At 39.1% G+C, this 27946-nt stretch overlaps 2 protein-coding genes across 17 annotated transcripts in view; one reads left to right on the forward strand and one right to left on the reverse strand.

The window, feature by feature from the left end:
* The window catches only part of LOC135102405 (dedicator of cytokinesis protein 7-like), a 36048-nt gene extending 16439 nt beyond the window's left edge, over positions 1-19609 (forward strand). For 4 of the 14 annotated variants that reach the window (XM_064007648.1, XM_064007655.1, XM_064007650.1 and 1 more), the window contains 23 exons: positions 301-408; positions 679-827; positions 1565-1743; positions 2208-2341; positions 2879-2902; positions 3570-3755; positions 4256-4448; positions 8084-8280; positions 8766-8900; positions 9150-9302; positions 9990-10148; positions 10277-10382; positions 10781-11002; positions 11633-11742; positions 12035-12301; positions 12497-12677; positions 12858-13003; positions 13371-13487; positions 13716-13852; positions 14279-14422; positions 15026-15064; positions 16856-17008; positions 18007-19609. In XM_064007648.1, coding sequence (XP_063863718.1) covers positions 301-408; positions 679-827; positions 1565-1743; positions 2208-2341; positions 2879-2902; positions 3570-3755; positions 4256-4448; positions 8084-8280; positions 8766-8900; positions 9150-9302; positions 9990-10148; positions 10277-10382; positions 10781-11002; positions 11633-11742; positions 12035-12301; positions 12497-12677; positions 12858-13003; positions 13371-13487; positions 13716-13852; positions 14279-14422; positions 15026-15064; positions 16856-16964 — 3195 coding nt within the window. In that variant the 3' untranslated portion in view covers positions 16965-17008; positions 18007-19609. The remainder of the gene's footprint in view (positions 1-300; positions 409-678; positions 828-1564; positions 1744-2207; positions 2342-2878; positions 2903-3569; positions 3756-4255; positions 4449-8083; positions 8281-8765; positions 8901-9149; positions 9303-9989; positions 10149-10276; positions 10383-10780; positions 11003-11632; positions 11743-12034; positions 12302-12496; positions 12678-12857; positions 13004-13370; positions 13488-13715; positions 13853-14278; positions 14423-15025; positions 15065-16855; positions 17009-18006) is intronic. The other 10 variants (XM_064007649.1, XM_064007654.1, XM_064007658.1 and 7 more) reach the window with 10 other exon arrangements.
* Positions 19610-20311: 702 nt separating this feature from the next.
* Positions 20312-27120, reverse strand: LOC135102409 (ankyrin repeat and SOCS box protein 12-like). Of its 3 annotated transcripts, none has more exons than XM_064007672.1 (7): positions 26757-27120; positions 25907-26193; positions 22954-23075; positions 22303-22401; positions 21682-21902; positions 21225-21358; positions 20312-20887 (listed from the first exon to the last, which is right to left on the reverse strand). In XM_064007672.1, exons 2-7 carry the CDS (start codon positions 26127-26129, stop codon positions 20694-20696), a joined length of 993 nt encoding a protein of 330 aa, XP_063863742.1. In that variant the 5' UTR covers positions 26130-26193; positions 26757-27120; the 3' UTR covers positions 20312-20693. The 3 variants fall into 3 exon arrangements, with proteins under 3 accessions (XP_063863742.1, XP_063863744.1, XP_063863741.1); XM_064007674.1 differs by having other exon boundaries at positions 26871-27026; XM_064007671.1 differs by having other exon boundaries at positions 26626-27022.
* Positions 27121-27946: the final 826 nt, after the last annotated feature.

The raw sequence follows: 27946 nt of genomic DNA on the forward strand, positions 1-27946 counted from the left end.
TCCTTTTCCATCGGGCCAACAGAGCTAGAAGTGTGAATGATGTGTGTGTGTGTGTGTGTGTGTGTGTGTGTGTTGCAGTATGTTTTCAGCTGGCTAGATGAAGCATACAGCTGCTAGTAAGGGCCAGTTTTTGGAGTCAGCTGTATTGTTGATGCAGATGTGAGGTTGGAATGTGGTTAGTAAATTTGAAATAAGAAAATTTCCAAGAATGTAGGAAAGAGAGAGAGAGAGAGAGAGAGAGAGAGAGAGAGTTTTTAATTCACCTCACATATATTCAGACTTGTTGCACATCTTCCACAGCTGGACTTTGTGCGCATTGTCTGCTGCCATGAGCATTTTGTGGCACTCAACCTGCCCTTCTGCACCCCCCTGTCGGCCATCTCCGCCCCCTCATCCCCTTGCCCCTCAGTGAGTACCATGAGCGTGGCTGTTCCTTGTGTATTGTTGATGTATTGAGATTCACTACTATTTCCTCTTCCTCATACCTTTCAACCCCCTTTTCTCATTCCTTTCCTGAGCTTCCTCATGTAACTTATAAGATCTTATGATTACTTCCCATATCTTCATCATGCAAACTCTTTGTGCATCATACCCACCCACCTTAATCACTTTCACCCGATCTTACATAACCTTCCTTTCCATTTCTTACACCCCTCACACTCCCTTTCTACCCCACAGATTGGCTCCACCACCAGCCAGTCATCATTCATCTCTACAGTGTTTGGTGGGGACCGCAGTGCCTTCATGGTCCTCTCCAGCTCCTTCCGCAGGCAGCACTTCTTGGTGGGGCTGGTGCTGTCAGACCTCTCCACTGCCCTTGAGATCAAGTACATGCTATTTTTGTTTTTTTCCTTTTTTTATGTAAGAGTGGCATTGACCAAGAGCAACAAAAGATATGAAAAAGGCCTACTGAAAGTGCCAGCCCCTAAAGAGAAGTCAAAAAGGAGACTTACTTGCCTCTCCCTTCCTTTTCCACATTGCTTTCCTGTGTATTTTTTTCACAGTTTGTATTGGCAGTTGCTTTCACTAACTGTTCACAACTTATTTTATCTTTTATTATTGTAATTTGAGGACTTGATAAATTGGTTCAACATTGTTATAGTGGTAAATCATCTGGCATGTTGTATATCTCGTTAATATGTTGTACCAATGTATTTTACTGTGTCAGGTGTGTCCAGTGTTTCCTCCTCTGTTTTAGTTCTTGGGTGTGGTAGTAGTTTATTTATTTATTCAATGTCTATTTCCATGCAGAACATTTTCATACTCCATTCTGTCTTCAAATTTTCCCATTTTCTTTATGCATAGGTAGACTTGAATTAGACTTTGGTGAGGTAAAAGAATGAAGAGCCAAAGTTAAGATCAGTTTCAAAATTAAAAGAATTATACTAGCAATCATTTCATATATACTTAATGTTCTTTATCTTTCTTCTTCTTTCCTTAACTCCTCCCACTCCTCCTCCTTTTCCATACCCCTCCCACCTTACATCTTGTTTCCACCACCACCACCACCAATACTTCACTTCCCTTCAAACTCCTTCCCCTTTGCCATCTGCCACAACCACAGCAACCCCACCATTCATGGCCGTGCTGTCAACACCATTCGTAACTTGCTGGGGAGCCACGACACAGATGAACGCTATGCAGACCCGGAAATCAAGGCACGGGTGGTGGCACTCTACCTTCCCCTCATCAGCATTGTGGTAGACGCGCTCCCTCAGCTCCACACTTTCATCACCTCTAAGTGTAAGGCACCAGCAGAACCTCTCATGCTGGCACACTGAGTGAAAGTTGTCTTGCTCACATCAATCACTAATAACCTTAGATAATGTTAGAGAGTGGAGTACCATTTTGTGTTTGGTGTATAGAATAGTTTGACAAACCCTCATCTTTGAACTGTGCAATTGTCCCTTCAAAAAGAAGAGTTGTCAAGGGTGTCATTCAACACCCCTGAGTGTTACATCATGATTAAAATGCCTTCAGGAAGTGTTGGTCAGTGGACTCAGTAGCTAGATATCCTGCCTGACCATAAGAACAGCTAACTGGCAGTGATAGTATTGTAGCAGTACAGCAAACACATCTTTCTTCATTACAGTAATTCCTAGGGAGCTTTGTCTAGAGGTATTTAAATTGTCATATATACTTTTTTATTAATTCTTTTTTTAGTTTATCCTTTTTTTATTTTTATTTTATTTATTTATTTTTTTCAGTTCGGAACCCATTGTCATCAGTGGTGGATGACAGTGAGGGCGGCCCAACCCACATCCACCAGAACGTTGCCTTGGCCATCGCTGGGTCTTCCATGTTTGCCAACAAGGAGAGTGACTATGATGTGATACACGGGGTGAGTGCTGTATGAGATTAAGAGTTTTGCTATTTTTTTTTTTTTAGCCATGACTCATGATTACTTTCCTGGCTGATACAAAAGAATGTATTAATTAATCATTTTATTTCTCACAACAATGGTGCTTCCAGAAATTCTGCCAGTCTTTTATCTGGCATGACAAATTGTACCCTCAGTGTTTCCTTGGCTTGAAATTCTATCATTCTGTTGATAAGTTAATAATGAGTCATTTACATATTATTTTGTTATCAGCTGGCATGTAGTGTGAGTCATGACTATGTAGAACATTGGCTTGTGTAGACAATAGCTGAACTAAGCACTTGACAGGTGTACAGTATTGACAAGGAAGCCTGTGTGGTATTGAAGCATAAAGTGGTAATGGTTACATTTCTCACTGCTGATGGAAGGATGAAGCATCTTGGAGTGCAACATGGCTGTGGGGAACTGTCACCTTCCCCTCACATGTAGCTTTCCGAAGCTGTTGTACTGTTAAGGAACATGCACAATTAACATGTATTGCACTGCACTTGCATGCAGACAACTGAAGAGGAGATGGAGAATGTAAGTGTCCATCTCTTCCCTCCCTCTAGTGTGTGTGTGTGTGTGTGTGTGTGTGTGTGTGTGTGTGTGTGTGTGTGTGTGTGTGTGTGTGTGTGTGTGTTTGTAATCACCTGCATTCATCCATGCATGGGTGTCGGTATGTGTTGTGTGTGTTTGTGTGTATGCAGAGAGAGAGAGAGAGAGAGAGAGAGAGAGAGAGAGAGAGAGAGAGAGAGAGAGAGAGAGAGAGAGAGAGAGAGAGAGAGAGAGAGAGAGAGAGCATACATCCTTGAGTGCATATGTGGGTACTCTTACATCTATGTATGAGTGTCAGTTAGTGTGTGTGTGTGTGTGTGTGTGTGTGTGTGTGTGTGTGTGTGTGTGTGAGTGAGTGTGTGATGTTCCATGTCATTTTGTGGTGAAGACGGGGTGGTCATATTTCATAAGCTGAATGTCACTGCTACAGTGCATCATACAATTGTACAATTTCACCTCGAAACATGATGTGTAGCATACCAGTCTCTCTCTCTCTCTCTCTCTCTCTCTCTCTCTCTCTCTCTCTCTCTCTCTCTCTCTCTCTCTCTCTCTCTCTCTCTCTCTCTCTCTCTCTCTCTCTCTCTCTCTCTCTCTCTCTCTCTCTCTCACCTGGCTGTGAGTGCCTCGTCTTCATATCTTGTCGTCTTTTTAGCAGCAGCAGCCCCGCAAGTGCCCTCTGAGCTCTGAAACCACACGCAACCTGCTCATTTGCCTGCTGTGGGTCCTGCGCAACGCTGATGAGACCAGCCTGCGCCACACGCTCTCTGAGCTGCCACACAACCGCCTCCACCAGCTGCTGGACGTGCTCTACATCGCCGTGTCTTGCTTTGAGTACAAGGTGGGGAATGCTGGAAGGTCTCTTGCTCATTGGAAGTTCTGTTCACTTGGATTTGTTAATTGTTTTTTTATTTACCGAAGTTGATTCTTTTTTTCTTTGTTATTTTTATTAGTTTATTTTGACTTTTTATGAGAGGATTTGCTGTTGTAGTTATATAAATATGTTTTAATCCATATTACCAGATGATCTTTTAAATTTCTTCTTTATGTTAATTTTGGCTGTTAATTTATTCACTTTGTGCTTTCTTGCTGTGGATATCTTTGCCACTTTTTAAACCCTTTTCACTAGATAATCTCATTTCTCATGTTTTAACACTCAGTTTCTAAATTCTTATCATGGTAGTGATGAGTTATAGAGTGTAGGTTATGATGGTTGATAGTGTAGATAGAAATGAGGTGTTTGATGAAGAGGATCTAAGTGGGGAGGCGTCAGATGGTGGGAAAGTGTATCTGTTCAAGTAGCTTCATCATCTCTTCCTGACTCCTCACAAACTATTTTAGGGAAAGAAAGTGTCTCAGCGAGGCGGCGGTGGTGGCAGCATGCGCAACAAGGAAGTGATGAAAAGCCGGCTGGAGGAAGCCATCATGGGCCAGAACTCGGCTCGCTCTGAGATGATGCTTCGGCGGCGAGGTAACACCCTTCCCAGCTCCCCCCATGTTGTTGGCCACTCACAGTTCTACATCCAGGGTGCAGGTTGGTGTCGTCGGTCTGGGCCTCCCTCCCCCTACCACCTCCAGACCTGGCAACACTTCAGGTCTTCCTGTCCGCTGCCTGTGCTACGTGTTTGGGGTTTGTCCATGCTCTGTGGCTGGCTCACTCCACTAACACACACACACACAGACACACACATTTCTTGGCACGGCCCTCGTCTCACCCTGTCGTCTGGAGAATGGCTGGCTTGTCTTCAGCATATGGCTTGTCTTCAACAACCTTTTTCCCTGCAGTGATTACTACAGTTGTAGTGTTAAAGGAAGGAAAGAGTCAACACAGCATCAACATATCCACTCACATGACGGTGGCTGTGTTTCTCAGGCCACACCACTCACGTTGCTGCTTCTCATTTGTGTCTTGGATTTCCTCAGTTTGTGTCTTGGATCCTCCTCAAAGAACTTCCTCTTAGAGGATGACTATAATAGGAAAACTATTCCATGTCATCCCATATTATTTTTTAATTCTCTCCTTCCTCTTTCACTTCCTTCCTTGAGTAACTTATACTGAGCCTTCCACACACAGAATGGGAAGATAAAGAACAAGTGTGCACATACACACTGAAAACCATCACTTTGACATGTATGAATTGTAGGAATAAAATTTCCTGGTGCAAAATTCTCATTTTCTCTATTGAAATAGAATATTAGTCTTTTGAGCACAGAATTATAATTTCTCATAATTAGGACTGTCAGCTCTGAATTTCAAACTTGACACTCAGTATTGGATGAACATACAAGAATTTTGTTCTCTGCGACCCAGAATTTCTCAAATACTCGTACAGATTTAGAAGTCGTTTGTCATTTATAAATATGAAGCAGAAACTGTTCCTCCAGACAGCAGGATGTATGGGGTCATAAACTTCATGTATATAAATGTTCTCTCTCTCTCTCTCTCTCTCTCTCTCTCTCTCTCTCTCTCTCTCTCTCTCTCTCTCTCTCTCTCTCTCTCTCTCTCTCTCTCTCTCTCTCTCTCTCTCTCTCTCTCTCTCTCTCTCTCTCTCTCTCTCTCTCTCTCTCTCTCTCTCTCTCTCCACACATAACCTCTGTCAGTGATGACTGTGGCCACACTCTTGCAATGGGTTATCTGGTATGTTGGGTCCCTGAGCCTCACCAGCATGTTGAGCCACTCTTCCTCTTCTGGGTCAACAGAATGATAAAGTACAACTACTTCACCAGCATTCTCTTCCATGCCAGACGTCTGCATTGTACTCTGCTGCCCATGATGAGATGTTGCAAAGTGACAGTGCAATGTTATCTCTACTAATGATCTTGTATGATGGATACTAAACCAGCTGGAAGAAATGTAGAATCTGCATCTATCTTTTGTGACAAGTGGATATGATATGATTGCATTGATTGAAGCCTCTTCAGCAGTGTAGTAGTATTTCATGTTTTAGAAACTGGAAATGACTAGTCAAAGCATTCACTCAGTCATTCACTGAGTTGAATGGTAATATATTTGCTTAATTAATAGTTCATGATCACATGTTTCATTGAGGTCATGGATGATGAAAGCTTCATTTAGCATTTAAGAAGGTAAACTTTGCAATACAGAGTAAAGAAATATCATGCAATTGGCAATGAAGTTAATGATTCCCTTCAGGTTTAGTCCATTCTGTTGAGCTGAGCTTCAGATTTGTGGGGATGTTGTAGATAGTTTGTAGTGATTATCTTGTTGTAGAAATCTTAAATAGCTGTAGTAATTAGTATGGGAATGAATGAATGAATGGGTTGGATGTAGTTTGTATAAAGAAACTGAAATGAGTTGCCTGAAAAGTCTTTTGTGTGTGAAGTGAAACCAGTGAAAGTATGAAAAGTATATTGCAGACCTAGGTGTTAGCAAAAGTAAAAAAAAAAATAAAAAATAAAAAAAATGTAAAATGTGGAATGTTTGAGGGGATGAAACACAACATTGTAGGATAGGCCTGGCCACATTGGAAGAATGGCAGAAAGTGAGATGACTAAAAGAGTACAGTTTGAGAGATGTGGCTGATGTAAGATGACAATCCCCACGGTGAAATAGGAGGATAAAGAGGTGAAGTATGTGAGACAAGGATGGAGACTTAGGTCACAACCATCCCTTTGGGGAAATTCTTAAGAGTAAGTATCAGATATTAATAGATAAAATGTGCTGTGCTACTGATCCCTAAGCAACTTTATTGCACTGTCCTTGTGGCATTTCCAGGATTTTAGTAGTACATTAATGTCTGAGTAAATATCCCTCTGACAGAATCACAGTTTTTAAGGATATTTGATTGGATTTTGTTATGTTTAGTTTATCATTTTTTTTTATTTCTAATAGATTATCAATTACAGTTGGTTGAGTGTTTCTTGTTAGATAGGATTATGTGTTATAAGTGGAGAGAGAGAGAGAGAGAGAGAGATTTTAACTTTTCAGTTATTCAAACAGTTCAATCTGTGGCCCATAAGAGAGATAACTAGTTTTAAGTCAGATGTGTTTTTGGCAAATTATTAGTAAGGACAGCCCTGTCAAGTTGGTGTATAGCAAGCATGTAGTTTGGGATGTGCTAGGATGTTTGTTTTCTGAACATTAGTTCCATGTAAATGGTGACAATGATAAGATATTCCAGTCATGTAAAGATCTCACAGAAGTTCCTGTGCATTCTGGGTTCTTTAAGTGTGTGTCCTGCTCTGCAAGTACTATGTTTCTTTGCCTTCAAAGACTGTATCTCAGGCACAGAATGATTAGGAGCACATGAACTCGTAAGGGTCTGAGGTTGCATCAGATATTTAAAGGTTTTACAGAATTGGTGATGATGCATCAATGTGTATTGTTTGTGTTGGATTTGTGGTCATGTCCAACATGCCCATTAACATTTACTGGAAATGTATATTGTCAGCATTTTTTTTTATTTTTTATTTTTATTTATTTATTATTTTTTTATTTATTTAATTTTTTTAATAGGCTACAATACAATTACAAGTTTTATACACAATGATATACAGTGTCTAATGATTGGGACTGAGCAGTGAGAGTAGTGGTTAGCCCTTCCTGAAGTGTGCAGGCAGCTGAACTGTCCCTGATGCACATCTAAGGGAACACTGACCATGATTTGAGGTGGGGGCAGCTGAAATGTACCAAGGCTCAGGTGGCCGGAGCTTTAACCAATGCCAACTTAACAGGGTTTAGTCTGCTTCATATTTAGGTTTATTCTTTGACAAATTCATCAATTGTTAGGTGTATATAATTATGATTAGATAGAATTCTAAGCATGTTTTTCTCCATAATTAATAAAATGTAACCACTAATAAATCTGGCTATAAGCCAGTCATGTGTTTTCATGTTGAGTGCTCTTCAGGTGTTTATTAAAATTGAACTATAAAACCTTAATATACATTAAACTTGATGTTTCTGAGGAACATTTATTAAATCTAATCTTCAGTTGATGAGAGAAAACATTTACTGTAATATATCACAAGATGTAGATGTATTAGCATTGTCAAAAATAACATTTCATTTCAAATTCTAATTAAGTAGAGGTGAACTCAGAAGAAGTGCATTAATGTGTAGCATGTAGAAATTCATTGTAGCCAAGTATAACAAGACACTAATTGAATAGCAGTCCATCAGTAACATTTGCTTTGTTGCATGACCAGCAGAGCGCAATCCCCCATCCCCATCAGGTGGTGGAGAGAAGCTGCGATGGCGCAAGGAATCGTTCCCATGGCGTCACCACCCCCAAGACACAGACCGCTCTCCACAGCACGAGCTGGAGCAGGAGTCCCAGGTGGAGGACCACTTGGCAGCTGAGTCTAACATGGTCATCCTGGATACACTTGAAAACATTGTCCAGGTACATGATAGTACATTCATCTTTCCTCAAACCCTCTGTTTTCTTGGATTTTTTTTTTTTTTTTTTCTCATTTATTTGTATTGTCTCCTTTACATCATTTGGCACTCTTGATGCCTCCACACCATGCCAGGAAGCATCATGCCTCTTACAATTGAAACTTGTCTGTCTGCTCTTATATGCAGTGAAAGCTCTATCATTGTCAGTAAAAAGATTAGCACTTGAACCTATTCCATTACTTCCAAACTCTCACAAGTCATCTTGTTTATCTCCTTCGCCAGTCACATTTCTCAGGTAACAAAATACTTGCCTAAACTCATCAGGGAATGTTTACAATGTATAGGCCCTATCTCATCACTTCTGTCATTTCTTTATTTTGTTTGAAATTTAGAGGTACAGATCATCATCTCAGGTACCTTTAGTGTGATTTTCCTGATGTAAGTAATTCTCATTGTACATTACACAGTACATTTATCTTTCTCCTTCAGGTGCTGACTACAGCTGACCACCTGCAAGGGCTGCTGTCTGTGGTGTTCCGGGTCTTGCTCCACGCTCTGGCCTCTAACCAGTCCACCAACACACTCACCAACATGTTCAACACCCAGCGTGCACTCGTGGCCAAGGTAAAGATGACATCTGGGCTTAGTCTGTCCACAGGACTGGTTCAGAGTGCACCTCTGTCCTTTGTCAGCAGATGATGATTAGCTTAAAGCAGTAATTATCTGAAATTATGTATTGATTAAGTTTTACAGACCTCCATTTCATATACCTTATGGGAAAAGTGTTTATGTACTTTGAACAATGATCTCTTATAATTGGATCTAGCATACTTCATCAGACTACTGCATACTGATTTGTCTCTTTCTATCCAGTTCCCAAGTCTGCTGTTTGATGAAGAGACAGAGCAGTGTGCTGACCTGTGCCTGCAGCTGCTGAAACATTGCTCCTCCTGCATCTGTACAGTGAGATCCCATGCAGCAGCCTCCCTCTACCTCCTTATGCGGCACAACTTTGAAATAGGAAATGTGAGTTTAATTCAAGAAGGGGGAATACATTTCTCGTCATTATAAAACATGTTATCAAGTCAGTATTTGAAATCAGGTAAAACATTGTTTCACAATTCTCATATATTTGGTAATGTCTCTGTAGGCATCGGGCAGTTTCAGTAAACAACAAATACTCAATGAGTAGAACAGTGTTAAATTTCCAACACTATTCACCACAGCTTGATGGGCAGTGGATCATTACAATAAGACCATATAAAGGCTCTCAAGTCCCAACAATGGGTAGTGAATATGCTGCATTCCACTTCACAATAACAGATTTGTAGTTTTCTCACTCTGCCTTGGAAGCATAACCTGCTCATGACTTGAGGGGATTCATCCCTCAAACAAATATTAAACAGGGACAAATTATTGCCTTCAACAAAGATTTTCTGAGAGATCTTTTTTGAGGGAAATTATCTTTGCTTATGCTGAAAAATTAACTTTTGAAATTATGAAATTACAAATTACTTTCACAAGCAGAGGTTAAAGGAAATGGAGACCAAAGTTTGAAAAGGCCAGTATTTTGCCTTTAAATTTTTTCTCTTGGTTTATGTATCACTAATCCCAAGTCATACATAGCCTCACCCATGACACTGTGAGTACCAAGCTGTTATTGACAGCACCACCCTGTGATCCCATCAATACTGACATGGTCCTCCTATACAGAACTTTGCAAGGGTCAAGATGCAGGTAACTATGTCTCTCAGCTCCCTGGTGGGCACCTCCCAGACCTTCAATGAGGCGTACCTTCGCCGCTCCCTCAAGACCATCCTCACCTACGCAGAGGAAGACACAGACCTCCAGGACACTTCCTTCCCTGAGCAGGTGTGTGCTTTTCATCTATTTTGCTGAGAATTATAATTTTGGGAGAAATGAGAAAGAGACATTGAGATTAATTATAGTTTTAAGACCTTCATTTTCCTTGTAATGTTTAAGACCTCTACAAAACACAGGTGCGGGATCTGGTCTTCAACTTGCACATGATCCTGTCTGACACAGTGAAAATGAAGGAGTACCAGGAGGATCCAGAGATGCTGCTGGACCTCATGTACAGAATAGGTGAGGCCCACTACAGTAGTGACAGGAGATGTGCTCAAACAAGGCTGGTATAGTTGACTATAAATAAACTTCAACAGACTTTAACATTTTTTACACATACACACAAAGAAAATACTGCTCACAGGTTTGCAAATGTCATGCAGAAAGTTATGAATTAAAGACTCTTTGTGTATATGGAGAACAATTGTTTGTCAAGGATAAAATATGTTCATGCATAAATTCAAAAGACAATACCCTTCTCTCTCTCTCTCTCTCTCTCTCTCTCTCTCTCTCTCTCTCTCTCTCTCTCTCTCTCTCTCTCTCTCTCTCTCTCTCTCTCTCTCTCTCTCTCTCTCTCCCCCCCCTCCCTCCCTCCCTCCCTCCCTCCCTCCCTCCCTCCCTCTCCCCTACTCCACCAGCACGAGGCTACCAGAACTCTCCAGACCTGCGCCTCACCTGGCTAGCAAACATGGCCCAAAAACACAGTGAGAGGGCACAGCATGCAGAGGCTGCCATGTGTTTGGTGCATAGTGCAGCCCTGGTGTCTGAGTACCTGTACATGCTGGAGGACTGTCCATACCTACCCATCGGAGCTGTCACTTTCAGCAAGCTCTCCCCAAATGTATTAGAGGAAAGTGCTGGTAAGCCTTACCTTCTGCCACCCAGGGCTGTGCTGATGTGTCTTGCCTCAGGTTCTGCCAGAATGAATAGTGCTTGTGTCCTGTTGTTGTCCAAGGCTTCCATTTGTAGTATTTATTATTGTTATGGACTGGATGGGTTTTAATCTAGACATAGAGTGTGTGTGTGTGTGTGTGTGTGTGTGTGTGTGTGTGTGTGTGTGTCATCTTGCCCGTCCTTTGCAGGGACATTAACTATATAGATAGATAAGCAGCTATTTTTATTAATTAATTATTTATTAAAATAACAATTCATTTTAATGAACATCCATAATGAAAGTAAACTTATCTGATCTCTTGAGATGAAGATGCACAAGTTTAACCATGAGATAAGTAGCTAATTTCAATAAGGAATACATACATCATTGCAAGTTATATTCACATATATGTGACTTGCATAGTGGTCTGTGTGAAGCAGAAAATTTTTGTGTGTCATACTGGAAAATGACTGAGATGCATTGTGCCAAGACAACCTTTTGTGGACTCCTCCATCAAGGAACAGGAACAGTTGATAAGATGCAACATGTGATTAGCTAAAATGCACGTTTTGTTAATATCATATTTGATTCAGCCAGACTTCTCTTTCTTCCATAGTTTCAGATGATGTGCTGAGTCCTGATGAAGAAGGAATATGTACTGGGAAGTACTTCACAGAGAATGGCCTGGTGGGACTCCTGGAGCAGGCCAGCTCTTCCTTACAACAAGTGAGTCCTCAGACAGCTGCTGCCTTGTGTCTCATATGGAATGCCAATGTGAATGTTTTCTTAGATGCTGCCACTAAACTCTTAGTTAGAAATTGCAAAGTTTATTCTTTTGTTTTCTTAGATGCTGCCACTAAACTCTTAGCTAGAAATTGCAAAGTTCATTCTTTTCATCCCTTTCTTTCTTCTGAGTGCTCATAAAGATTTCATACATAGCTTTTAGCGTTGTGAACTATATGTTGCAATGAATGAGTTAATCTACGTAGCTAAGTGGCTCCCTGGTGTGGCATTGCAGGCTGGTATGTATGAGTGTCTCAATGAAGTGTACAAGATCCTAACGCCCATCGCTGAGAAAAACAGAGACTGGAAGAAGCTCATCAACATTCACTCCAAGCTGCAAGATGCCTTCACCAAGATTGATGCTCTGGAGGGACGCAGGATATTTGGCACCTACTTCCGTGTGGGCTTCTATGGCTCCAAGTTCGGGGATCTGGATGGTGAAGAATTCATCTACAAGGAACCCATGCTGACTAAGCTGCCAGAAATCTCCCATCGATTAGAGGTAATAGCATTAGTTTTATTTCAAGTACATTTTCTATTATCATGCAAGGTGTCAGTAGGGAGCAACATTTTATATGTGTCAAGCCTTTTCTTTGTATTGAAAAATTGTTGTAAGTTTGTATGGATTGCACTGAAAAGCTCAACCTCATTCTTGTATCATTCTTCTTATAAAAGCTCACTTATCTGCATCCATCAGAGCTTCTATTCGGACCGCTTTGGTGCCGAGAATGTGGTAATTATCAAGGACAGCAACACTGTGGACAATACCAAGCTGAGCGCTGACAAGGCCTGCATCCAGATCACCTATGTGGAACCTTATTTTGATGAGTATGAGTACAAGGACCGTGTCACCTCCTTTGAGAAGAACTACAACATAAGTAAGTGTGAACAAAGTTTCATGCTAATGTTCCTTATGTGTCTTTGTTTGTACAAAGTAATGTGTGTATTACATAATATTCCCATCTTTCTTCTTTTCTTATATACTTTCTTGCCCCAAGCTACCACATGAAAATTCCTTACAAAAGACAAGCCTTGCTGACATGTAATCTCACTCCCAGAGAGGTTCATCTTCTCAACACCCTTCACGCCTGACGGCCGGGCTCATGGGGAGCTGAACGAGCAGTACAAGCGCAAGACTGTCCTCACCACCATGCACATGTTTCCTTATGTCAAAACTCGCATCCAGGTGGCAGACAGGATGTCGGTGAGTGACTGTACAAGTGTGGAGAGTTGTGTCAGGGCTGCAGGGTTTGGCAGAAAGTAAAGGGGAGTGAAGATTTGGAGACATTGTGTTGCACTTTTTGCCATATGTTAATTTATTCACATCTATGATTTATTGTGCTTCATTTATTTTTATTTTATTTTTATTTTATTTTATTTATTTTTTTTTTTTTATTTATTCATTTATTTATTTTTTTCTTCCCAGGGGGGAGAGTTGGTTACTCATTAGATGTGAGGTCTTATCATATGTAAAGCAGTGATGTGAATCTCAACTACCCACCACATACAATCTTGTCATCAGTCTTCCCATGCATGCTGTGACTAATGTTTACTGGATTTCTTCTTCACAGTGGGTGCTGACTCCCATAGAAGTGGCCATTGAAGACATCCAGAAGAGAACTAGAGAGTTGTCTTCTGCCATCAACCAAGATCCACCAGATCACAAAATACTTCAGATGGTCCTTCAGGTAAATGTTTTACTGAACCCTATGTGTGACTGTATTTACAAATGGCTTCCATAAGAATGGATGGCAGGAATCTCTAAAAAAAAGATTGATGAAAGAAAGACAAATATTCTATGATATTGTAATGGAAGTATCTCTATTTTCTTGCTTTTAGAGGGTCTGACTAGAAATATTTGTACATTTAAATGAATGAATAAGACAGTCATTTTCAAGCACAAACTCTCACTTCAGGGCTGCATTGGCACAACAGTCAACCAAGGCCCGATGGAGGTGGCTCACATCTTCCTCTCAGACCTGGTGGAGAGCAGGAAGCCTCCATCCCGACTGCAGAACAAGCTCAGATTATGCTTCAAAGACTTCTCCAAAAAGTAGGTCACCCAGTCATGTAAATAGACAAGAGAGGGTGGGACAGAGTATCATGGCAGTAGTCAACCATTGAATCTTTACATTTTCCTTGAAATCTTAATTGAAGCTGTACATTAATTTGATGCTGTACTTTTCATGTACATAAATGATAAGAAAACTGAAAATTATCTCTTTCATAGCCATTCTCATGTTATATATCAGGATGTAAATATTACTTGTTGAAGTACTGTCACCATTTTAAAGCTAATTTCTTAACACTGTTTACAGTTTAGAACCCCATTCTCCATACTTTTACCAGAATAGAATCTCTTTCTCCACTTTTCTGGCATTACAATAATTTAATGAGCTCCTGAATCTTCATTGTTGCATTTTAACCTGTGATATGCATAGCTATTGTGATGTCATGAATGGCAACCCAATCCCTTCAGGTGCTATGATGCCCTGCGAAAGAACAAGACTCTGATTGGCCAGGATATGCGAGAGTACCATCGAGAACTTGAGCGGAACTACAACAGGTTTACAGAAGGCCTGGCACCCATGATCACCATAAACCATCTAACTCGGCCCTCCAGGTGAGACCCAGCAAAGGGGCACAGAAGAGTGGGAGTAAAGAAGCAGGTTTGGGCTAGAATTTGACACACCAGTAAGGGGAGGAAAGGATTCAGTGTCTGTCATGGGAAAGTTTATGTAGGAAAGAGAATGAAATGTGCAGTTTTGAAATGGTTAAAATGTTACTTAGTTTTGAAATGGGAGCTTATACACCAGGAGCTGCTTCATCTTCAGGAACATCTTATTGGGGATAGATGAAATATGAAGGGTGTTGTATGGTTTGTCTTTGTGATCTTAATTATATCTGAAGTGAAGGTGACCAGGGACAAATTTGTGGATGTCTTAAGAATATGAGATTACACAGATTACATATATACAGATAGTGATTGAGTAGATCAGACTGTGGAGATAAAATATTTTTTAAGCTTTGTTCAATATTAAGTTAAGAAAAGTCATTGTTCTTGGATAACTGTGTGTGCATGTGTGTGGGTATGTGTGTGTGTATGTGAACAAATTTGTACATATGTTTGTGTACATAGTATACAAAATAGCCTTGGCATGATGCATTACAACAATGAGAGCACCAATAACTGACTAATCCCTATTACTAACTTTCCTGCATGCAGCACTGTGTCTTCGTGCTCCACACTGCGCGTGCCAACAGGGTAGGTGCTGAGCTGCCGGCATTGTGCATGGTGAACTAGTGGTAGTGGTAGTGCTGGTGGTGGTGGTGGTGGTGTATGCTTAGTGTGGAGTGTGAATGGTTGTGGTGGTGGTTGATAGAAGTGGTAAGTCAGGTATAGTGGTGATGATGGTGTGCTCTTTGTGTGGACTGTGAATGATGGTGGTGATGTAGGAAATGTGGGTACAGAAAGTAAGGTTGGTGGTGATGGTGGTGTCTAATAATGAGGACAGTTTAATGGCCAAGGACTGAAAATGTATTGGACATATTGGTGGTGGTAGTGACAACCTCCTTACCATAAGTGTTAGAAGATCTGCCATAGTTAATGTTGATGGTTATTTCATATATCAGTTTTCCCTACAGAGGAGCTGGATTTCTGAAGTAATTCATCTATATACCAGGCTGTCATCTCCTCAAAATGTGGTAGTTGTGTATGCATATTTGCATTAACAACCATTTCCTTGTATCTTAACCTTCAGGCCTTTAGGGGAGAAAGGACTGAGGCTCAATGCACCTCAGTACACGAGGGGTAGTTGTACATGTCCTGCAGTTTCTGCTGTAAAGCCCAACAGTCCACTTATTGAACTTGATTTAGGAGAACCATCCATCAAGACTGCATTTGCATTGATGCAATCACAACTGCTCTCCATTCATACCTGTCATTTATAGTTTTCTTTAAGCCATACTCCTTTAGCCTTTCAGTCTTAAAAATTTCTCTTGAAGTGCATTAATTGGTTGGTCATATTTTATAGGTGTTAAGTATTGGTCTGTCAGTTGAATTTCTACATGTGAATAACTGTGCTTTCGTTTTATTTCAGTGACATCCAGTCTGATTATGCAAATATGTCTTGCTGCACAGAAATACTTAATATATATTTAACACATGCTGTACATATTACATTAAATGTTTACTTTTCATGATGAATACAATAACACTGTAGTAGTCAAAGTGTCTTGTACCAAGATCTCCTTAGTAATATTCATTTTGTTCACTAAAACATATTTTGAACTATACACTATTAATGCACATTCCACAAGTAATCTAACACCTCATGACACACTTCTTGAGTCATATTGGCATTGCATTAGTTTCCCACTGTTATATTTTTCTATGTTGTACATATGATAGTTAATTTACATTTGCATTTTATCACCAGTTATCATTTAGGTAAATTTAATTTATTCTTTTCTGAGTCACACGGAATGCATTTTGGCAAGCTGCCTTCAGGTGACTTGCAGACATGGAACCCGCCTTTCAGAATGATGTCAGTGAATCAGTACATGTGTTCACTGGCCATGGCTTGACACAATAAACATATTGGTGCCTCATAATATTCTGAAGCACTTCCTAGAAATAAGAATTTGTTTTAATAAGGGAGAGAGAGAGAGAGAGAGAGAGAGAGAGAGAGAGAGAGAGAGAGAGAGAGAGAGAGAGAGAGAGAGAGAGAGAGAGAGAGAGTTACACTGGTCTGTTGGGGTTCAGGTTATCCAGTAGCATGGGTTTTGGCTTTGATACTTAATTGGTTGCTGATGAAGTTGGGTAAAGTCATCATTCACCATGTGTTGAGTAAACTTAGGGAAGACTGCTTCATTAGAGCAGATATCAAAGTCATTAAATTGTTTTTTAATACATTCATTACCATTTGTGATTGAAAACTTGTGCTTGATCATCACATGGTGTATTTATGACTTAAAGACATTTCCAGGATATCTTGCTTTAAAACAACTTTGTTCCAAGCTTCCCAGCACTCTCACTTTTAACACTTCCTCCCAGAGTGACGTCTTGGCGTCACTCTACTGGGAGCACAAGCTCGGGGGAGACCCTGGTGTCGGGAGGCTCAGCTGACTCTGACACAGGGCCCGCCTCAGGAACGGAGTGCTAGAGGGCCGCAGGTTTTAGTGCTGCTGTAGGCAGGTTATTCACACAGTAAGTAGCTTTGCATGGCACTGGCATTATCTTTGTGTATATTTTTTTTATATATATCCTATATGTATAATGACATCTCACTGATTACCACAAAGCAGGAGGAGGTTAGTACAGTGAAGCCTTTTTGTTTTCACCATCAGTATTAGTAGTCATTGTATGATAAATGTACCTGCTTTAAGGTGATGCTCTAAGTGCATAATTTTTTAACTAAGTTTACATTGCTTTTATACTGTAAATTTCATCTCTAGAAGAATGTCATTCAGTGTACATATTTTTTTCTTTCACAAAATATAAGCAGTTATATATATATATATATATATATATATATATATATATATATATATATATATATATATATATATATATATATATATATATATATAGTCAAACAGATGTATATATGAATTTAGGTTGTTAAATATCTCTTGTTTAGTACTGGACCATAAGTTGTTGGTAAATCAGTGATGTGTGTGTGTGCGTGCATGTTGAGCCATGCTAGTGACTTGGCTTGAAAGGTTTTCAGTGTGTCATTAATGAAGAGTGCTGCCTCATCACTGGTATTGTTGCTGTCACCAAGGCAAAGAATTGTTATGTGATTTCAGTTTATTTCTTGAAGTCCTCCACTTCATCAAAGAGATTTGCATTATATGTATTTTCATTTTGATGGTGGCGATGATGATAAATGTTTTAATTTGAGTTATAGGAAGATAGATTAACTATTTCCAACTGAATTTTTATGTGAGTATAATCACATCACTATTTCTATTTATTTATTTATTTGATTTATTTTTCTACCCATAAATTTTCTTTTTTGCATGGAAAACTCTTTTACTGTTGTTACATTAAATACTACTATTTATTTAATTCTAACACACTAACATCATTTGTCTTTAGCCCAGTTGAAATAGTAGTAGCGTAGATAGTTTGTATGTTTGTGGTTTCATTGTTTTCTCTGCATACTCATTCCTTTTTCCCTTCTTTCTCTCTCTTGGTTACAGTGATTAACAGCCAGGACTGCCAAACTGGCCCTCTGGTGTGTGCTTGTCCACGACCATTTCGTCCAGGCTCTCACCCACCAGTCCACTTTCTGAGGAATTTGAAGCAACAATCCAGAACACACCATGAGAATAAATTCAACATGATGTCATCCTCCTTGCCAGTCCCCACAGACAAATATATACTGATTTAGGAGTATCATATAATTTCCATACCAGTAAGGGATTGGCTCATTATACATTACAAAAAAATATGTATTCATAGTATCCTAAGGAAGAAACATGGATCTAACCATTCCATTAAATCTTAAAAGTTTGGATTCCTGCATTGAAGGGTAAGAAAACTTCCACCATATATTTTCCTCTTTCTCCTCTACAATAGATACTTTTAAATTTTCAAGTGCCATGTAATATATATATATATATATATATATATATATATATATATATATATATATATATATATATATATATATATATATATATTATGTATGTATGTATGTATGTATGTATGTATGTAAATGCTGTAGATCTGCCATACTACACATGCATCTTAATTGTGTGCAGGGTGTTCTGTGACATTCCAGTTGACAGCATTCATTTGTGCTTCTGTCCCTTGATTCTAGAGGCCTGGCCAACTTCACTCAAGATCCAATGTCAACACAACAATTCTAACTTTAAATGGATGTAGTTTTCAAGCAAACTTCAATAAGATGCAAATGAAAATACTGTAGGAGTGGATAGCTGTTACTTCCCATGCACCAATGTGATGGAAGGAAGGCTAAACTCTTAGGACAAGACAAACAAACTCATCAGAGTTAATGTTGCCCTGAGAGTCCTCTTGGCCAATTAGCAGCTGCTCCACCTCCTCATTGAAGGCAGCCATTGTGGTTCTACTTCCTGAGCACTAATCTCAGCAGAACAGACCCAAAGTGGGAGAGAAAAGAGCATCATGGCAATCAGGAAAAGAGGTCCACCTCTTTATGGTGCTTGTGTACCCTCTTCCTCCATTGGTGGGGAGATGGCTTGCTCATGGTGGTAACATCTGTCTCCTTCCCACTCTGACTTTCATCCATGATCTCTCAAAATGCTTCTTCTACAGCAGAAGCTTTCTGCACAGTATTATTGTATTGCTGAATGTTTTAGGGGCATATACATGTTCTAGCATAGAGCATCACATTGAAATGAATCCAAAGTTAGTTTTCCGGACCAAAATAGCTCTTAGATATTACACATATTTTAGCAGTGCAGTTTTCACTGCCTGTCACAAAAAAGGTGCAATCATTTTTAACATTTTATAACCACATTTTGTATTTATATGTGTGATTGTGTGTGTTTGTGTGTCCTTACATTAAGAACTCTAGTCCATTATTAATAGTTGGACATGTTCCTGCTGTGTTTACTTCAGTAAGGCAGTAGGTGCTATGCAGTGATGTTTTTACTAAGTAGGTGCTGAATAGGATATGGAAACTCCCTGGATCTGCCAGTCATTCCTAAATATAAGTAACTAAGGAACAGAGCTTTATTTAGTATAAAATCCATATATTATTTCTTTTTATCTTTATAAAACTGATAGCTTACAACTTAATAAAAATTTACCAGTTTTTGTAATGTTGATTTTATCCATACATTGCCTATAGTGGTTAATTTAGGGTTAGATTGATCAATTTGCCTCTGCCACACAGTGTGGGAGGAGATGATGCAGCCCTCTGCATGCCTAACATTGTGGATGGCTTCTTTCCTTGGTGAAGAATTAAAGGTTTCTAAGGAAAACAACATGACCATTTTGGTATCTGGTATTTTGGCTCCTTCAGACTGGGTTGCCAAAGTAAAATTTACAGTATCCTGTTCATGCATTTATTTCTTCCGTATTGTACTTAATAGTTTATTTTATAGATTTATTTTATTTATTTATTTTATTATTTGTTTATTTATTTTATTTTATTATTTTTTCATATGCTTTACCACTTTGTTCTTTCACTTGACAAAGATGCCTTCCACGCCTTCCACAGCATCTGCATTACTTGTATCACATTTCATCATTTCTACTTCATTTCTTCTATGTAACCAAACTTCCTCACAATGCTGTGTTTGACCACTTGCCCTGACTTACAATTTATGTTTTTTCTAGGATTTTTAGACCTACAAAAGACCAGTCATTATATGTATGCCTTCAACTGCATATCACACCAGAATCCAGGCTTAAAGTAAAGAGAAATACAGAACTCTCATTGTGTCATGGTGTGGTGAACCTTCATACTTCCACTCATACCATGATGATTCCAAAGGATAATAATTGATTATGCAGTTTTAAGTAACATCTTTATACATATATAAATTCCTAATATAACATATAAAGCATTTTCATAGATAAAAGTGACTAGACAATATTACTTTACATATAAGAGGAAGACAAGTGTTGTGTAGCAATGCCTCATGTGATGTCACGGAGACCAGCAGCCGACATTCCTTAAAGTGCTCTTAGTGTTAGTTCTATTGCTATACGTTTTGCTTTTGTTTGCTGGATTTGTTAAATCTGCGTTATAAAAACTATGTATTTTCAAGTGCATCTTGCAGGATTTATCAAAATTAAGCATTCTAAGGAAATTATTTTCTCATTGCAAATTTTTTATCTACATGTTAGTATCCTAGCCAGTTATTACATTACATCTACTGAATAAAAGCAAAAACTATTCTTCTGAATTATGATCTTGTACAACTTTTTCTTTCCTAGGTTTTTGTAAATACTGAGAAAACTCGTCATAGTTCAGGAAGGAAGTCAGGCAGGAGGGGACATCAAGAGATGCAAGGTGAGCCAGCCTGTGCCACCCCAGCAGCCGCCGGATTGCAATACGGCACTGAGACTTGAGGCTGAGCGGCGTCCCTGAGGAAGAGAAGGTGAGATGCTTTGTTTCAATGGTACGAATATTGTGGGATGTACTGGAGGAACATAGACAGGTGTGTGTGTATGTATGTGCATGTGTGTAAAGTCACAGTGAAAGAGAAGCTAGGTGGTTCAGAGAATGGAAGAGGGTCAGTGAAATCTTATAGTTTCATGAACAGAATTACTTGTAAGTATGAGTCACTTCAAAGACTTAATGGAAGGGAGCATTTGCTGGTCCTTATATATACCCTAAATATATCCCTGGATCAATTCCCATTGATTTGGTACATAATGTATAAGTGAGATTATGTAAGTGTTCAGTTTCAAAAGTGCTCACCCAGCAATGCCTTCAACCGTTCCTTGGCTGGGGAGTTTTCTGTGGATTCCTCAGAACCAGTGATGCCTCCTGCATTCAGCTGCCACAGATTTCCACCACTTTCATGGTAGAGGGACACAAATTCTGGCCTTTCCCTGCACATAACAAAAGCAAATTTAAATGTAAACCACCAGTGCACTGTCTCTCTTCCTGGACAATAAAGGAATACTAGAAAGATGAAGTTTTGGCTTGTACACAAATGTTGGTACCAGTTTTCATAAAGATGTAAAATTTTCTTCATAGAGAATGAAATTTAATTATCTTCATATATGTTCGTTGTAGTTGATATAGTTACATTATTCCCTTTACTGAAATGACTCGGGAGATATTTTGTACTGTACACATTTTTTCTTATGCATCTATATTTCATCTCCCTTCATTTCTGTAAAGAATAACAGCACTGGGCCACATGTCTTACTTGGCATATTTGAGGATAGCGTGGGGTATGGACAGTCGGGCCACTATCTTGGAGCAAATTTGATTGGTCAGTGAAGAGAGGTTGGTAATTGCACCACCTCTCACTAGCTCCAGAAAGCAGGGGAAGTGTGCATACACCACAGCATGGTGCAGTGGCCAGCCAGGGACACAGGTACAAATCTGCTCAAAGGGTTCAGGGTCTGCCCCATGCCTCAGGAGGAGCTGATGAAGAAAAAAGAGGTGGATAGTGTTATATTGGTGTATATTCATTTATTCATTCATTAGGTGGAAAGCTCTATGACTGAGTTGGATATATATATATATATATATATATATATATATATATATATATATATATATATATATATATATATATATATATATATGAAAGCATGTTTTCTGAGAGGATATTAATCAGTGTGAAATACTGTGTATGAAGATGCAGTAAGTCAGTTAATTTTTCGTACAGAATTTGTCCATTAGTTTCTGAGGTGGGAGTGGGCTGCAGTGCAGTGTAGTTGTGTTGTTCCTTCTCTTGTGGTGTGAGTGTTTTTGTAGCTTGTAATGTAGATAGTCTTTACACTGAAGTGTTATGAAGCAGTTGTGGGCAGTTGAGTCTCACCCTGACACCCTCTGTGAATCCATCCCGCACAGCCACTAGAAGTGGCGAGCAGCGGTTCTTCTTGCTGCCCTCAGGGTTAGCACCAACCTCTAGTAGAGTCTGGAAATATGCAAACACTAAATAGTTTAAAAAATGTAAATTAATTACTTTTATTTATACCAGTTTGTCTTAGCAAGAAGAGAGAGTAGCAATGAAATCATTAATGGACCCATAATTTACACCAGGGATAGAGAGAGAATAATAAACAATGCTTTGAAAGATTCACCACTAGACTGGATCTACCTTCAAGGGAGGAGAGATCTGGAAAGCCTTCCTGTGCTTGCTTGGAACAATTCGGGAAGAAGTGTAAATGAATAGATGTTGGGCAAAAGAAGTACCTGATGTTTACATGTGTTGAAAGTTTACTGAGAGGAACCATTTTATATTGAGTACTGGAGGTATTAAGTCCTTCCATGAGGCTGATGTGAGAGTAGACTCTGAGGAGGCTCTTGAAGCTAGAACTTTTTTTTCTTCTTTTTTAGATCATTTGAGAGTGAGTAGCTGAAGTGTATGCAGAGGGTGTCTTAACCGCTAACACTACCACTGATATCACCACTTTGAGAGAATGAGTTTATTGAATACTGAGGAGAATAAAATAAATTATGTCCAAACCTTCATAATGATGGGTTTTCTCTGTGAGGTGGCCACAAAGAGTGGTGTCTGGCCCTTCACATCCTCCAGCTCAATGTTGGCTCCTGCTGCTACTAGTAGCTGCACACACTCCTGGTTCCCCCCTACCACAGAATTATGTTAGTGAAACATAAAAAATCAAAGTTTTGTAATTTCTGTTTTTATTTATTATTTATTTACTTTATATATATAATGGCAGTTGGAAGAATGATTGCTTACTTAATTAAAAACATTGCCATGCACAGAGACAGTTTTACAATACGAAATGTTTCTTTCTTTTTCATAGGCATCTTATTTTGTAGCAATATACCATTCTGCCATTGTGAGAACACTTATTCATTTTCAATGGGCAACTCCAAAAGACCTACTCTCCCATGAAAGATTTTTCTCTCTGAATTTCTTTATTTTATCCCTGAAACAAGCCTCCATAAGCACTTCTTATACCCTTATACTCCTAATACTTATCCCTCTTCAGCTCCTCTTTCCAGCAGAGGAACTTCCACCTCAGCATGAACATCTTCACATAGAGAGCATCTCTCTCTCTCCTCAATGACACCACCTCATTCCTGAACTGCTTCCTGGGGAGATTCCTTTATTAAAATAAATAAATAAATAAATAATAAAAATACTGTTTTCCAATGGGATTTCTACTTCCTCAAGAATGTATACTCTTTCCCCAGGCAGTGTCTCCGTTCCCAAGATATCTTTTTTATTATCATGGGTCTTTTATTATCGTGGGACGCTTCCCTTGATGGGATACATTCCTTTTGAGTAGAGTGCTTTCTCCTCTTCACAATCTGTACATGTGCACAATGAGAGTGTGGGTTTATCTTTTGTAGTCAGTTGTGACAATTGTAATGCGTTAACTAAAGAATATATATATATATATATATATATATATATATATATATATATATATATATATATATATATATATATATATATATATATATATATATATATATATATATATATATATATATATCGTTAAATATGATGGCTAATTAAGATATTTTCTTTATACATTATGATTGTCCATTTCTCTTGTAATTTGGCTTATGACTTCGCCAAAGCTAGTCATTTTCACTAGATCGCGATTTTGTATTTCTTTACCTTTCTTCAGTAGTGTGTTGTATTCGAGGTGGGAATGAATGTCTGGAATCACTATGTGGCCCAGTACTTATTCAGTGGCCTATGGGAATTCATATAACGAAACCTGTATACCAGAAAATTTTGTGCTGGTACATACGCTCTCCAAAAAGAGGAGTGCTGAGGAGGTATAATGGTCTGTCCTCTGGACAGTAAGGATGTCAGTTTTGTGTCAAGAGAGGCCCAGGAGAATATTGTTTATATTAAAAAGGTGAGGGTACTTCAAGCAGGCTTTGTTTGTCCCCCACCACTCCCCTTGACATGGTCGACACCCGCCCACCTAAGAAACAATGGACCTCCCTGACCGCCCCTGACTTTACCTCCTTCTCCAAACACTTGCCATCCCTGAGTTTGGAATCCGGCCACCAGACCCAGCCACCACAGCCAGAAGACATGGACGTCACAGGTATATATATATATATATATATATATATATATATATATATATATATATATATATATATATATATATATATATATATATATATATATATACATGTACGTGTATGTGTATGTATGTGTGCCTTTGTATATGTATGTATGTGTATTGTATGCATATATATGTATATGTATGTGTATGTGCCATTTTGTAATGTGATGTACATCTGATCTCTGTATGTTTGCCTCTTGTTCAGGGGGAGGCCGGCAGGACCCGTCTTCCTCCTTTGTTGTACTTTTTACTACAACAATAAAGTCTCTCTCTCTCTCTCTCTCTCTCTCTCTCTCTCTCTCTCTCTCTCTCTCTCTCTCTCTCTCTCTCTCTCTCTCTCTCTCTCTATATATATATATATATATATATATATATATATATATATATATATATATATATATATATATATATATATATATATATATATATATATATATATATATATATATATATATATATATATATATATATATATATATATATATATATATATATATATATATATATATATATATATATATATATATATATATATATATATATATATATATATATATATATATATATATATATATATATATATATATAACGCGTGTGTGTGTGTGTGTGTGTGTTCTAACACACTTCCCTTTTCCTCGTTATCTTCAGCGTCTTTTTATTCGATCCCCATAAACATTTTTGTCCCTTGCATTGCTTTGTCTTTATCCTTGTCTCTTTCATGTGACTGTAATATGCTTCCTTTAACCTCGTCTTACGTAGTGCTTTCCTTTAAACATCCCTGTAAATGAAGACGACACATTTACTATCACTCATATCACTCATAAGTTGTGCTTAGATACACTCTCTCTCTCTCTCTCTCTCTCTCTCTCCTCTCTCTCTCTCTCTCTCTCTCTCTCTCTCTCTCTCTCTCTCTCTCTCTCTCTCTCTCTCTCTCTCTCTCTCTCTCTCTCTCTCTCTCTCTCTCTCTCTCTCTCTCTCTCACACACACACACACACATAAATCTGCAGAAAATATAAATCTATATTTATGATTCTCATGACACTTCCCTCCCCTTCTCCTTAGCTCAGGCTGTCATCCGCCGGACAGTGCCGCTCCTTCGCCGCCTCTCAGGGAGCCTCTTCTCTATGCCTATCTGATTACAGACAATACTGTATTATTCCTTGTCTGTGTGTGTGTATGTGTGTGTGTGTGTGTGTGTGTATATATATATATATATATATATATATATATATATATATATATATATATATATATATATATATATATATATATATATATATATATATATAATTCATTGGATAATTTTTTTTTTTTTTGTGGTAGTAAGAGGCACTTCACTTCTGTACTTGACTTACCAGTGACAGCGAGTCTGAGGGGCGGGGACAGGTAGGGCCGCACGCGGTGGTTCAACCATTCGGCTGTGGCGGGATCCTGCAGGGTGCGCTGCATGCCCTTCGCATCCCCGCACAGTGCCGATAGATGTAATCTCACGTCGTCCTCGTCATCCGCGTCCACCATGAGGTTCGTCATGTAATCTTGAGCCGACACTTGCGCTGGTAAATGTTGCACCTCCGCCATGGCGCCCGCTTCTCGTCCCCGAGCCCGTTGCGCCCCGCTGCCACGCCGGGCACAGGTCGAGAAGCTGCAGGAAGCTATTTTGATACTTGTGTCGGAAAGAAAAACTTAAGCAAACGCAAGATCAACATTTTCAGCAAGAAAAGCTTTCAAGTCTTGAAAGTTTTATGTTCTTTTACGTTTATCTTCTCGTGCATCAATGTCCATCACTCGCGATCCTCGGCCAAGCAAGAGGTAATCAGGGACATTGTTATCACTGCCTTATTGCATCAGGACACCACTTCCAAATTATTATTATTATTATTATTATTATTATTATTATTATTATTATTATTATTATTATTATTATTATTGGCTGTGGTATCAGTAATACTGATAGTATGGTGGTAGTACTAGTAGTAGTGGTGATGGCAGTGGTAGTAATAGTTGTGGTGGTGGTAGTGGTAGTAGTAGTAGTAGTAGTAGTAGTAGTAGTAGTAGTAGTAGTAGTTTTTGTTACCGTTTCATTAGTACGTTTCAGTTAGTAGCACGGAATAACAGCAGCAGCCTCAGCGGTCACAGTGGCATGTGTTTAATTCGGTGTTGAAGAACTCAGCATGTAGCAACAGACAAACGTCAATCAGACATTACTAGTAGACTGTTGCTATCGTTGCAGTTTTAGTTCCGGGTTAGCCTGTGCGATTGGCACAAGCTGTTCCGGGTTCTACACAATCGATGTACACAGATTGCCTCTGTTCCACAAACCCAATGTCACTTTCTAGAATGCACCAGGATTCACACAGCACACAGTTTGTCTTTTAGCCATTTCCGGGAGGGCACACAACCTGGTGCCGCGCAGAGGCTGTCGGTGGCACTGCTGGTGCCACAGGCTGTCACTAGGGCCCCGTTGACCCTCGCACTCACGACTTGGTATGAAGGTGAGGGGGGCTTGAGACACACTATTATTTTTAGCAGCATCTCGTTCGAGCCCCGAAACCGAGGCAGCGGCCGACGGAACGCAAATAGAACAGCCAGAGCGCTTCCCCGATGTTCCCTTTGAGATGCACCAAGTAACAGATTCCACCTATCCATTGTGTGTGTGTGTGTGTGTGTGTGTGTGTGTGTGTCCAGTCTTCTTCCGTAAATGTTCAGCGAAAATTCGTGTTTTTCAGGTGTTTCCAGGCTGAAGTATGCAGTAAGAAGGAAGAAAAGAGAAATGAAGGAGGAGGAGGAGTGAAAGAATAGTAGAGGAAAAGGAAAACAAGAAAATGTAAAAAAAATTATTTAGGTTAATTTCTAATGTTTACCAGGTATTTTCAGGTGTGTGTGTGTGTGTGTGTGTGTACAGCACTAGTATTGTGAGCACGTTGTAGATTATGTGGATGATGACTTGTGTGTTTGTTTTTGTTATTATTATCATTATTATTATTATTATTATTATTATTATTATTATTATTATTATTGTTATTATTATTATTATTACTGTTGTATCGCGGCATTTTATAATCAAGGATTAACTTGTACTAGTCTTCCCTGAAAAATCTCATTTCCCCACCATTCTCTTACTTAGTAGTTTGAATCGCGCGCTGTATGTGTTTGTGTTAGTAATCAAATATAACTCACTCAGGTGAAAGTAATCTGGGAAAATAATAACAAAGCAGGTAGAGGAGGGTACTAGCTGGGTTCAGAAGGTAGAAGGAGGCGATAAGATGGATCCAGTAATTAAGTAGCGCGGGCAGGAATGACAGCCAATCTGGGAAGGTCCCAGGGAGCGATATAGGGGGTGACGCTGTAGCTGGTGGTTGTTGGGGCGTGCTTTTAAAAATTAATACTGCCGAGCA

This window comes from Scylla paramamosain, chromosome 7 (genome assembly GCF_035594125.1).
Source record: "Scylla paramamosain isolate STU-SP2022 chromosome 7, ASM3559412v1, whole genome shotgun sequence".
Taxonomy (NCBI): Eukaryota; Metazoa; Arthropoda; class Malacostraca; order Decapoda; family Portunidae; genus Scylla; species Scylla paramamosain.

Excerpts from the sequence above, each read along its gene's own strand:
- LOC135102409 (XM_064007671.1), bottom strand. Across the intron at positions 22,402-22,953 it reads GAAAACCCATCATTATGAAG|ACTCTACTAGAGGTTGGTGC; the intron begins GTTTGGACATAA and ends GCATATTTCCAG. Across the intron at positions 21,903-22,302 it reads GATTCACAGAGGGTGTCAGG|CTCCTCCTGAGGCATGGGGC; the intron begins GTGAGACTCAAC and ends TTTCTTCATCAG.